General features: G+C 33.1%; 2 protein-coding genes across 4 annotated transcripts; both read right to left on the reverse strand.

The window, feature by feature from the left end:
- Positions 1 to 2,351: 2,351 nt before the first annotated feature.
- Positions 2,352 to 8,083, reverse strand: LOC140834573 (DEAD-box ATP-dependent RNA helicase 8-like). 3 transcript variants are annotated; one of them, XM_073199562.1, is made up of 10 exons: positions 7,680 to 8,083; positions 7,113 to 7,173; positions 5,862 to 6,096; positions 4,253 to 4,491; positions 3,816 to 4,067; positions 3,550 to 3,730; positions 3,315 to 3,403; positions 3,139 to 3,212; positions 2,886 to 2,982; positions 2,352 to 2,726 (listed from the first exon to the last, which is right to left on the reverse strand). In XM_073199562.1, exons 1-9 carry the CDS (start codon positions 7,922 to 7,924, stop codon positions 2,904 to 2,906), a joined length of 1,455 nt encoding a protein of 484 aa, XP_073055663.1. In that variant the 5' UTR covers positions 7,925 to 8,083; the 3' UTR covers positions 2,352 to 2,726; positions 2,886 to 2,903. The 3 variants fall into 3 exon arrangements, 2 of the variants coding, with proteins under 2 accessions (XP_073055663.1, XP_073055662.1); XM_073199561.1 differs by having other exon boundaries at positions 2,352 to 2,785; XR_012118736.1 differs by lacking the exon at positions 2,352 to 2,726 and adding an exon at positions 2,736 to 2,785 and having other exon boundaries at positions 3,486 to 3,730.
- An 812-nt stretch (positions 8,084 to 8,895) lies between these two features.
- Positions 8,896 to 10,738, reverse strand: LOC140833532 (LIM domain-containing protein WLIM2b-like). Its single transcript, XM_073197864.1, has 5 exons — positions 10,459 to 10,738; positions 9,806 to 9,911; positions 9,672 to 9,694; positions 9,500 to 9,589; positions 8,896 to 9,305 (listed from the first exon to the last, which is right to left on the reverse strand). Exons 1-5 carry the CDS (start codon positions 10,591 to 10,593, stop codon positions 9,051 to 9,053), a joined length of 609 nt encoding a protein of 202 aa, XP_073053965.1. The 5' UTR covers positions 10,594 to 10,738; the 3' UTR covers positions 8,896 to 9,050.
- Positions 10,739 to 11,809: the final 1,071 nt, after the last annotated feature.

Consider the following 11,809-nt stretch of genomic DNA (forward strand, 5'->3'; position numbering starts at 1 on the left):
ATTATTAGATACTATGAACGGTTGAATAGTTTGTCATAGACTAATGCGCATGAGGCGGTCAAGTAGCTTGGTATTTTGAGATCATTTGAAAGAATTCTACTGAAGCGGTTGAATGCCTTCAATACAGAGCAAACAATAGTTTGATATAATACAACAAGTTATTATTTATCATCACCAAAACTAAGAGATCCAACAATATTTCAGTTTTTGGTAATCTTAGTCATCGATAGTGCTGATATGAAGCTATACATGTCAGTGGCACATCAATACATCGTCATCACCACGTCGGTAAAAACTAAAATTGCTAAAAATGATAAAGATAAAACTGAAATTTGAAGATATAAAGAATCAATATCGTAAAAATACATATATAAAATAAAACAGCAAAAATACAAATTTTCATTTTTTAAAGGGTTTTGAGAGGAAAAAATATACCATTTTAAAAGAATCACAAATAAAATTTAAAGTATTTGTATAAAAACTGAAAGTTACTTGTATGGAAGATTACTTTGTATTTTTAGGCCACGTGATAAGAGGGCATATCTAACTACACAAGTTATGAGCTTGTCAAGTGGGCTAATTAATAATTAGTTTATATTCATTAAAGGAAAACGAGAAAATAATAAAGAAGAGGAATAATTGAAAGATAGAAAAAGGTCCATAAAATCACAAAGGATAGGCATAGGCTGGCTAAAATGAATATGTGAAGGTTGCAATCATTAGACGACGTAGTCGTGACGGACAACATAAAGTGCTCCATAGACAATTTTTGGTCCATTATCCATTATGCCAATTAATTCACATCGTGCCTTTGAATTTCCTAAATTATTATTATTTATTTATTTTATTGTGTTTTTTCTTAATAATCCTAAATTTATAAAGATATAGTGCATTGAATGACATACATATCAATGTATGTAAATCGTTCGTTCATCATTTCAGAAAATAAATAAAGTATCGAACTGTAGATTTCATTGTCATAAAAAAAATAATGTGAAACTAAAAAAACCTATAATGATTAAAAGCCATGGTCTTGAAACTTTTTTTTGAAAAAGAAAAAATAGAATAATAAAAGAAAAAAGAAAGAGCCAATCACGTGAGCTCGAACTTGTAGGCACCGGGTCTAGAACAGAACTATGATTTATTTGTCCAAGTGCAACCTCATATTGATGAATGGATTCAAATTCGACTTAAATCCAATTCGATCTTTTAGAATCTTTACATGATAAAAAAATTGAAAAATTATTTAAGAATATTTTTGTGTTAGCTAATGAAATTGTATTTGGCTATTTTGTAAGTTGATGATTTTATATTTAATATAGTATTACGAATATAGTTGTACCATAAATTTGAAGAAAGCGTTGTTGATTTGAAACATATACAAGAAAATAACTATCAATAATATATATATTTATTTTTGAAAATGATCTATCAAAAAAATAAATGCATTGGTGAACATTTTGATACTAAGATGGAAGTTTCTTAAGAAACAATTCGGTCAGAAGCACATCTGAACATAGCCTTGTTTGAATAATTGCTATTAAGATTTCTCCCTTAGAGGCCCAACAATTGAGGAAGGGCAAGGTGAATTCATAAAACCAAGAATGGTGAATTATAAAAGCAAGAAATATAACAAAATATATTGAAGGTTTTCTGACACAGAATTACGCAACAACCGTGAAGGTAAACGTAATGTTTTAAACTTCTCCTTTTTTTAATCTCCTTTGACCTTTAGTATTAATTTCAATAAAATTAGACGTTGCAAAAATAGTTATTACGATATAACCGTTGAATGACATCTTGAGCTATTGTAATTCTTCGTTTTAAAAACATATCTTTCGACAAACATATAGACTTAAATTTGTTTCCTCCCAAATGTCTCAATATTCCATCAAGCCCCAGCTCTAGCTCCATAAGTGAAAGCGCAGTTCAAGTCCAAGTTAATGACCTAGGTTATCATTTTGGAGAAAACTAACAAGTAATGATTGATAATGTTAAAATGAAATAGGATGTATGATAATAAAACAGATGTATTAATATAACACATGTTGTTCCTGAGTCGGAGGTAGAATTTCTGCCTCTGAGAATATAAAAAGTAAACATTTTCAACCAACTTCAAAAGATCAAAGTATTAAATAAAACAGTACATTGTGATTCTATTCACTTAATTTATTTTTTATTAGGAGATTATTGAATCCATGGCATCGAACGAACTCCGACTTCGTTCGATCATACTCAAAATCAAATTTAGTTTGGAAGTTCAACAAGAGTTCTTACACATCCATGGATTGCCCAAAGATTTAGGAATGAAGTAGTTTCATAGTAGAAAGAGGAAAAAAACACGAAACCCATTCAATCTTAGAATCCAACCCTACAATCATAATCCATTCAAGATTCTTCCAACTGTTAGTTACTCTAGCTGAATAATGATACAATTAAGAACTACGTCAGAAAAACCTACTCAATCTTTTGCTGATTAGGAAAACATATTATAGCAAGAGAATACAAGCAAAGTCCTATGCAACAGCTCGACATAAATCAAAGAAAAACTACCAAAAAAAATGAATAACAGTACAGCATGCAACGAACACATTAGATGCAATGATGGAGAAACCCCATTTTTTGGTTGATCGTGCTTTCAAAAAAATAAAGCAGTCTCCCAATTACCCAAATCATTCAGATATCCAAGCCTCCAAGCAGTAACCGAACCGTGGTTTCCATCTTGACTGAGTTGCACAAAAATATAATCAAGAACATGGAAACCCCTCAATCGTTATTTGGTATCCTAATAACATACATGAAACATTAAATAAGTCTTGATAGAACCACATTGACACACTAGGAAACGGTACGTCATCTATATAGCAAATGATTGAGGAACTCACCACCATATGGTTCAATTATCACTGACAGTAGACAGCTTGATCAATAAAAGGAGGAATTTGTTTTATTTCTGTACCAAGCTCCTGCTCAATCCTGTACCTGAAAGAAAGGGGAAGCCAAGCAAAAAAGGAGAAAAAAAGGAGAATAGTACCGAAATTCAGTGTTAACTATCAATGTGGTGAACTTATTTCAAGAACAAACCAAAAAAGAGAATTCAAGCAAAAGCTCTTTTAGGGAGAAATATCAGACACGTACAGTTTGAAGCGGTCTTCATAAGTGATCAAACTGACAGCCAATCCGAGATGCCCAAATCTCCCCGAGCGACCCACCTAAAACATACCAACATTATTTCACTATATCAGGTTCCTGTCATTGATCAAGTCCAAATTTTTCTTTGACAAGTTGTTTCTTCAGAAGTTAATTCCACATACCCTGTGAAGATAAGTTTCCGAATTCTTAGGAAAATCAAAATTGATGACAACGTTGACAGCTTGTATGTCTATTCCTCTCGTAAATAAATCTGTAGAATACACGAAAGCAAATCTTGATATTGCTGAACATAGTGTTTAAGCACACAGATATACTACTGTTGCTTCCATTACATTGATGTGACTGACTTTGAACAATAGAATTTCATCAAGGCAGTGAGAAATATCAGTAGTATACCAGTGCAAACAAGATTCCTGCAAGCACCATTTCGGAAGTCATGAAATACCCTGTTGCGATGATCTTGCATCATCTTAGCATGAATATAGAAGCAGGAATAACCCAATTCTGTGATTTTCTTGGCTAGCAACTCCACTCGATTCACGGAATTGCAAAAGATTATTGACTGGTTAATTTGCAGCTGTAAAGAGTAAAAAAGTGTTGCACATTTCCCATAAAGAAGAAGAAGGCTGCCATAAACAAGACTTGAGAAGTTATAATCAAACCTTAGAGAAAAGTGTATTCAGGCAATGAACTTTCTGTCTTTCTTCTACGAAAGCATAATACTGGGTAATACCTTTAAGTGTGAGTTCGTCCATTAAATTAATGACATAAGGTTTATGTAAATATCTATCTTTAAAATCTTTGACGGTCACTGGAAATGTAGCTGAATACATCAAAATTTGCCGATTCCGAGGAAGAAAATTTATCAGCTGCTCTATGGAAGGTTGAAACTCAGGAGATAAAAGCTTATCCGCCTGAAACATTAAATCCAAATGATATTTAAAGCGAGCACATTTTGACCACCAGAATAAGCAAAAGAGAGTCACTACAATGTTCGAAACTATGAGTTTAGCAGGCATAGAGATACATTGATTCTGAATGATACAAAAGAGGAATACTAAATAGCCAAAATGGGGAAAAGGAGTAACAAGCCACAAACCTCATCCATAACAAGCATTAAACAATCCTTCAAAATGCATATCCCTTTTTTGGTCAGATCAACTATCCTTCCGGGAGTTCCAACCAGTAAATGTACAGGCTGATACAATCTCATGATATCATCCTTCAGACTGGTTCCTCCTGTGGTCACCATCACTTGAATTTCCAAGTGCTTTCCGAGTTCCTTACAGACTTGAGATGTCTGAAGTGCTAATTCTCTAGTTGGTACTAACATAACAGCTGCATTCATTTGTGGAAAACACATAAAGCTCAGGATAAGGATTTACAGAACAGTTAACTACATCAGATTTAATTTGATTTATTTTCACAATGGTAATCGACGATCAACATTCACCGGTCAAAAAACATGAGACATGGATCGAGCGGGAAAATGATATCCTTCAAGTGAGCAGGAAAATGATATCCTTCAAGTGGCCGATGTTTCGATAAAATTAGTGAACAAACAGTAAAACCCAGCACCTTAATTAATTAGAAGTGGCTTAGATAATTAATCGCTTAAGAACTACAACTAACTTATATGCGAATATAAGATCTATAACTTTACTATATTTGATGAAATCTGGAAAATCACGCCTTTTCTGAATATAGTTAAATCACTTCTTCCATATAACTTGAAAATGAATTCATCTCAAAGATTAATTTAACGAGCAAATTCAATTCACCGTGTCCATGACAACTACAAAAACTACAAAATATAACTTCATGGAAAGTTGGAAACATGAAACCAGATAAATATAATAATCAAATAACTCTGCAAGATAAAACAAAAGTCTAAAACAACTTGTAAGCGTTGTTGATAGAATAACCAAATGGGAAAAACTAAAAACTTGTGCATATAAATAGTTTTCAGAGAACCATCTATGAAGATGATAACATTTTCTACATCATTAAATATCTGGTACTACATCAGTAGACCTTAAAATCTTCTTGACATATAATATAGATATAGGTTTTGGGTCAATAATTTGACCTTTTGTAGTTTGCCCACCAAATCGGATTAGTAATATAACAAAATATCATTGATCTCACTATTGACTTTTTTAGTAGATTCAGACTGGATTATCAATAAATCAAAATTTGGTTAAAATTTCAATTAGGTTCACAACTTTCAAATTGATAATTGAATCAGGTAAGGTGTGAGCAGCGATCCTTGACCTGGCAAAAACTCATATTTTCTATATTTTGACTCGCATTCTTTATTCCTCCCTGGTAATGATCGAAAATTCAAGTTATAATAGTTCAGCAAGTTTAAAAAAAATACTAGTTTATGAGAAAAATACAATAATTCCTCAACCAAACTGGATTGAAAAGGTAAACTTAGTGCTCGTTTACTCAAAGATTCACTAGTTTTGAGGTATTGTAATGAAGCAAGAGAAATTTCTCCGACAAATCACAGCAGTAAACACTTTCAAAGGTTAAAACGAAAGATTGACTATATTTAATTTCATATTCAGGTTAAAACGAGAGATCGACAATATTTATTTTCACACAACATTTTGAACGGCTACCCATATTAACACAACAACATAATTTTTTGTACAATGGGATAAATAGTTCTTTCGAACAAATAATAACAGGTGCATGGATACCTTGAATGACATTGTTATCCGGATCAATTTTTTCCAGTGCAGGAATGCAAAATGCAGCAGTTTTCCCAGTACCATTTTTAGCCCGGGCAAGGATGTCGCTACCAGTAAGAGCAATAGGGATACTCTCTTCCTGGATGGGAGAAGGCCTCTCAAACCCCTTCTCGTATATTCCCATCAACAGTTCACGTTTCAGAAAGTAATCTTCAAACTCATTTCCTTTTGTTGCAGTTACATCCTGTATGGAAGAAAGCATATTGAGCGATGCAACAGAAAAGCAAGCCAGAGAAACCAGCTTCTTTCCTTGGATGATTTAATTCAGGAAAAATATTCATATTAAGAGGGATAAAAAGGAGGATGACCTCATTTTAACCTGCCACATGAGCATTTATATTCCACGTGTCCAATACAATGCATGTATATATCTACGTGCCATTATATGTGCATGCGGCTTGTATATGAGGCATGCATGTGTGTGTCTGCATTCTATTACAAGTATGGAAACTCAACAGAAAGAGTGACGAAGTAATGAGCGTGTAGCAATCAGTTGGAGAAAATGGTGACTCAGGGCCATGTAGAAAATGAGGAAAAGACAAAGGTAACACGAACTTCCATAATTCTCAAGATCGCTAAACCCTCACCCTAGTTGTAGATGATAATTAGATGCGGCTAATCTTATTACTACTGCAGTTATACGTAAGCAATCAACTGTCGGCGATATCAGATGACAATGCTGGTGGCCTAAGCACATAAAAAGAGAAAAAACAGGAAAAAAGAAGAAAGAGAGTTTATATACATAATTTCCAATCAAAAAAAGAAAAGAAAGAACGTTTATATACCAGCCTCAATCATGAATGCTCGTGATTTCTATATTAATTGAAATTTCCCATTCCAAATATGCGCTCCACTCCTCTTCAGTTTTTAGGTAACGAATCCTTAACTTGGAAACAGTAAAATCACTAAATATTATTTCCCTGTTTAGAATAAATGTCTGCATAGTTGTATTAACGAGGCAGAACCAAAATCTCAATTCCCTGCTAGATTTACATTCTAATGACATTGAAACTTCTGATATAGCACTTGAAACCCCTTCGTTTGGCTGTCCAAGTACTCCACCAGATGAATTACTTGACCAACTTATCTCAATTAATAAGAGAACAGATATAAAGGCTATCTAAGCAACAACTCACATTACACCGGGAATATATAAGTTAACAGCCCAAATGTCACCATAACTAGGAAGGTTCACCATACCTCAGTCTTATACCGGGTATCAGGTGGCGGTATCATCAATTGAGCCTTCCAATCTCGTGAACTAAATGGCACAACCAAAATATAAAAAAGTGAGTTTCCGAGTAAATTCGAGAACAAAAAAAAGGATTAGCACCAGCTGAATTAAATATCGAGTTATTAGTTTGTCAGTTGTCACTCAAAACAAAACAGATGGAAGGTTCTCATGGAATCTTCGTAAAACTAAGATAAAAATGGTAGAAACAATAATCACAATCTCTTCGATTTTTTTAAGAGAAATGCAAACTTTCTTTTTGGTAGAAGAAGTAAAGCTCGTTAGGTTCGCTCGTTCGGTAAGAAAAGTAAAAACGATGGCAATTAAGAGCAAATTACGTGAATTAAAAGATTACATTCTTCACACAAGCATCATTACAGAAAAGCTACCATTTTTCACGTCAATACACATGAAGTTGAAAAATATCGAAAACAGTGAAAAACAAGCCTACGTTGCATGAAGCACAAAAATTTATGGAACATAGATAAGAAAATGAAAAATTCCTTCTAATAGACAATGAAATTGAAGACACGCACGTGGAACCGATGGCCTCAGCCTGAACAGTATTTTCGATTTCATCAGGAACAGTGGAGGCACTAGCGTTTCGCCTCATCCACTGCTGCGGCTGCTGATTCTGTCCCGTTCGTTGAGGGTACGGTGGCTGCTGTTGCGAGTAATGCGGGTTCCTGTTCTGGAAATTAGGGTTCGGGTTTAAGGCTCCGCCACCGCGGCCATTGCCTATCCCTGGTGGATACCATCCTCGCGTGTTATTGTGATTCATCAGAGATTACACAGATTAATAACTGAGTTCGAAATCCAATAACTTAGATGAAATGAAAAGAATTCACCCTAAAATTTCTAAATTGGTTTCCTTTGGAAGAAGATGTGTGAGTGGAAGAAATCTCCACAAAAATTGAAGGACCGGCCCACCGAGTTTAGAAACACCGGTTCTAGAAATATATCACTTTATATATATATATAGTTTTGATATGCTGCACATCTATCGTGCACACCCATATGAGTACCGATGAAGTGTCACTCACCAGTTAGATGTGATGTCCAATTGGTGAGTGACACCTCATCGGTGTGTTCACATAGATGTGCAGCATATCAAAACTGTTCGAAAATATAAACGATATGAATTGTGGAAATTTTAATAGTTTATTTAAAATATTACATTTAAAATCATTAATAATGTATTGTGTTATATATACTATTAAATTTAAATTAATGTCACATTTTAGTAAATAAGACCGATTTAATACAGCACTTATTATTCGAAAACCTAGAATTTGATCAACTAAACACCTTATCCACAGGTAAACTCATACACACAGCTTCTCTGGTTAACCGGCTAGACAAATTTATCAGGAAAAATTAAATTTAGGTTTTATTTGTTTGTCTTTTAATTATAATTTTGATATTTTATCTTATCAAAACTGTAACTTATAAATAATGTATCTTTCAATTTTTGAAAATTTTAGTCATTATTTTTAAAATCGACACCTTACGTGTGAGTTCCAAAATTTGACGGTAACTCCTTAGAAATCTTCTCTTTTCAATTTAATAAATTATTTTTATTTCAATCATATATTTTATTCATCTGTTAATTTCTAAATATATCATTTGCTCAGTTGATTTCATCATGAAGACATAGCTTTAATTAGTTCTTCATTAATGCAAAAGCTCACATTTGTGCTGAAATTCAACTACAATTTAACTTCCTCCAAATATATGTATTACATTAACGTACGTCCAAAACTTAAGAAATTAATATAAGCTCAAAAAAATCCAGCCAAAATAAGGCCTACATATCTTGTATAATATTCAAACAACAATATATATGTATATATGCTAACGGTTCAATGAAAGAATAGAAAAATCAAATCATGTATGTATATATTATATTACTCCTGAGCGACCTCCGGCGTAGGCTCCTCGTTTGGAGGCTGCTGTTCCTGTTCCGGAAGCAATGCATTTTTCTTGAGGGAAGTAGTCTTGGTGAGATGAGTGTAGCTTCCCTTCTCCTTGAAAAGCTGGGCAAAGTGGGGCTTGCAGTAGAGGATCCCGTCCAAAGCGGCATACGATGAAGGTGTGAGGAAGCAGCCTCCATGAGCACATCTGAAGCATGATTTGTGGTAGAATTCTCCCTCTACTGTTACCTGCATGCAAATTAAACGTAAATGACGAATGACGAATTCATATTTTAAAAATAATTTTATTCCTGTTATAATGAGCACATCATGTTTATCAATAATACATATCATATAATTTGTAATATTCTGTTATGTTTTACATAATTTAATTGTCTATAATCTTTTCACTCAATAAAGAATGTCGCGAGAAAAAACGTTACCTTCTCCAGTGGATAAACAGTCTTCTTGCACACTGCACATTTTTCTTGGGTGCCAGAGAAGAAAGATGATACTTTACTAGGTGTTCTGTCCTGCAACATATAATACATATGGCAAATTAATAAAAGAAATTGTTCATTTATTTGGATATATATATGTGCCCGAGATGTGTACCAGAGTTTCTCCTTGCTTGCCAGCTGATTAGAAAAAAATGAAATAAAATAAGAGAGCTATGGTGTCAATAATAATGTATAAAATTAAATAATTGTGAACATGAAGTAGAGGACAATGCAAGAAGGCTAAATTACATGGTGGAACGAGCTTTTTAGAAGTGAAGCTTCCAGTTTCTCTGAAGAGTTGTTCAAAGTGCGGTTTGCAGTATAAGTTTCCTTCCACAGCTGAGTAGTTGCTCATCTGGCCGGGTAAACATATTTTAACGCCACAATTAGTTCAAAGTTTAGACAATATATTCAAAAATAATTTCATTACAGAACAGTATTCGACCAGGAAATTAAATGACGAAAGTTTCAGATTGTCAGAATAAAAAAAATTTAAAAATTGGAAGCAAACTTTATATTCCAAGCAAAGAAAAAATACATTAGGGTGACTTTATGTTAAACTTGAAGAAAAACTCATCATCGTCTCAACATCATTGATCACCTATGTTCCTCGTAAAAAAAGGGGTTCCATATCATTTTTTGATTCAATGGCAATGATTCAACAATGAGTCATATCTGATTTTTGAAATTCAAGGTTACACTTAGGGCGATGTCCTAAGGAATTATCAAATGACATACAATGAGTCATATTTGATTTTTCATGCGAGATTATACATTTGACAACGTGAAAAATCATATATATGACACATTTTGTATGATCAAATAAATCGTTAATCTGATCTCATTTCATCAATCTGTTGAAATAAACGAAAATGTCAAAAATAATTAAATATAACAATTACCGCAAGACGTCCATTGCAATGACTGCATTTAAAGCAAGTCTTATGATAAGCAACTCCATCAGCAGACATCATCTCCACAAAATGTACAGTTTTATCACACGCCTTGCATTTCTGAGTCGTCCCATAATAAGCCATTTTGTCTGGATTCCCTCCCCTAATTTTTTATGCTAAAATTTGCCCTATTTTTTTTTTTTTTGATGAGATGTTCAGGTAAGAAAAAGTTTGGTGCTATTTTTGTGCCATTGGAGACTGACTTTGTAAAGCAATTGTTAAAAAAGGAAAGTCAGAGGCTGGAGATTTAAAACCAATTTTCCGTTAATTAGCGGTGGATCGGAGGTGAGTTTAGCCTACAATTAAGGATAAGCATCGGAAGATCGCTAGTGTTCAAAATTATTTATATATATATATATATAAATATATATATATAATGATGTTTTTGAATGAGATGTATCGTTGGCGGACCATAAATTACTAAAATTTTGTTGAGTCCATGTGAACCTGAGTAACACTTCCTCCGTAAAATGTTATCCATTTATATTTTAATACAATATATTCAATTGATTATATGAACGTATTGTATTAAAATATATAGGGAGTAACTCGAGATATAACATAGATTCACCCCTAAATTTAAGATTCAAAGTAGCAAGTGGAAGCAAGAGGCATAATAAGATTTCAAAACTTAAATATTTTACTTAAAACAAAATGTAATTTATAAGACAAAAAATTAATTTATATTCTTTATTAATTAAAGGGGAATGATATTTACACTTCATTATTTTATAAATGCACTCCATCTTTAATTTTGGTTGTATAAGTTGACAGTATTAACATTTGTTGTTTCAAAGTAATTTTGTTAATGACTCTTGATTCCTAATTTAGATTACAAAAAACTACTTAAAATTAGGGATGTCAACGGGTCCGGGTTTTACCTAGGCCCGCAATAGACCCGCGTGTATAGGATGGGTTTGAGCATACTAAATGGGTTATGGGGTGGGTCTAGAATCCATTTTTCAAACCCGTCCGGATATGAGACGGGTCATGGGTCCTATAAGACCCGCCCCATATATGTTGATATAAATATTTTAGGGTTTTAGTTTTATTAATTTTCATTTTTTTAGTAACTCACCTCAACCATAACGATCTTAGCTATTCTTATGTCAACTGTTGCATTTGAATCTGCTTTTAGCAATAGTGGAAGAATAGCTGGTCATCATTATGTTGCTTGCTCGCTGATTTTATATTGATCTGTTTAAATTATGTTATGACTTATTTTTGGGGATGTCAAGATTTATTTGGAGAGCTAGTAACTGTTTTTTTATGTAATTCTTTATGTCGTAAAAATACTTTG

The sequence above is a fragment of the Primulina eburnea genome, chromosome 6 (assembly GCF_022965805.1).
Source record: "Primulina eburnea isolate SZY01 chromosome 6, ASM2296580v1, whole genome shotgun sequence".
NCBI lineage: Eukaryota > Viridiplantae > Streptophyta > Magnoliopsida > Lamiales > Gesneriaceae > Primulina > Primulina eburnea.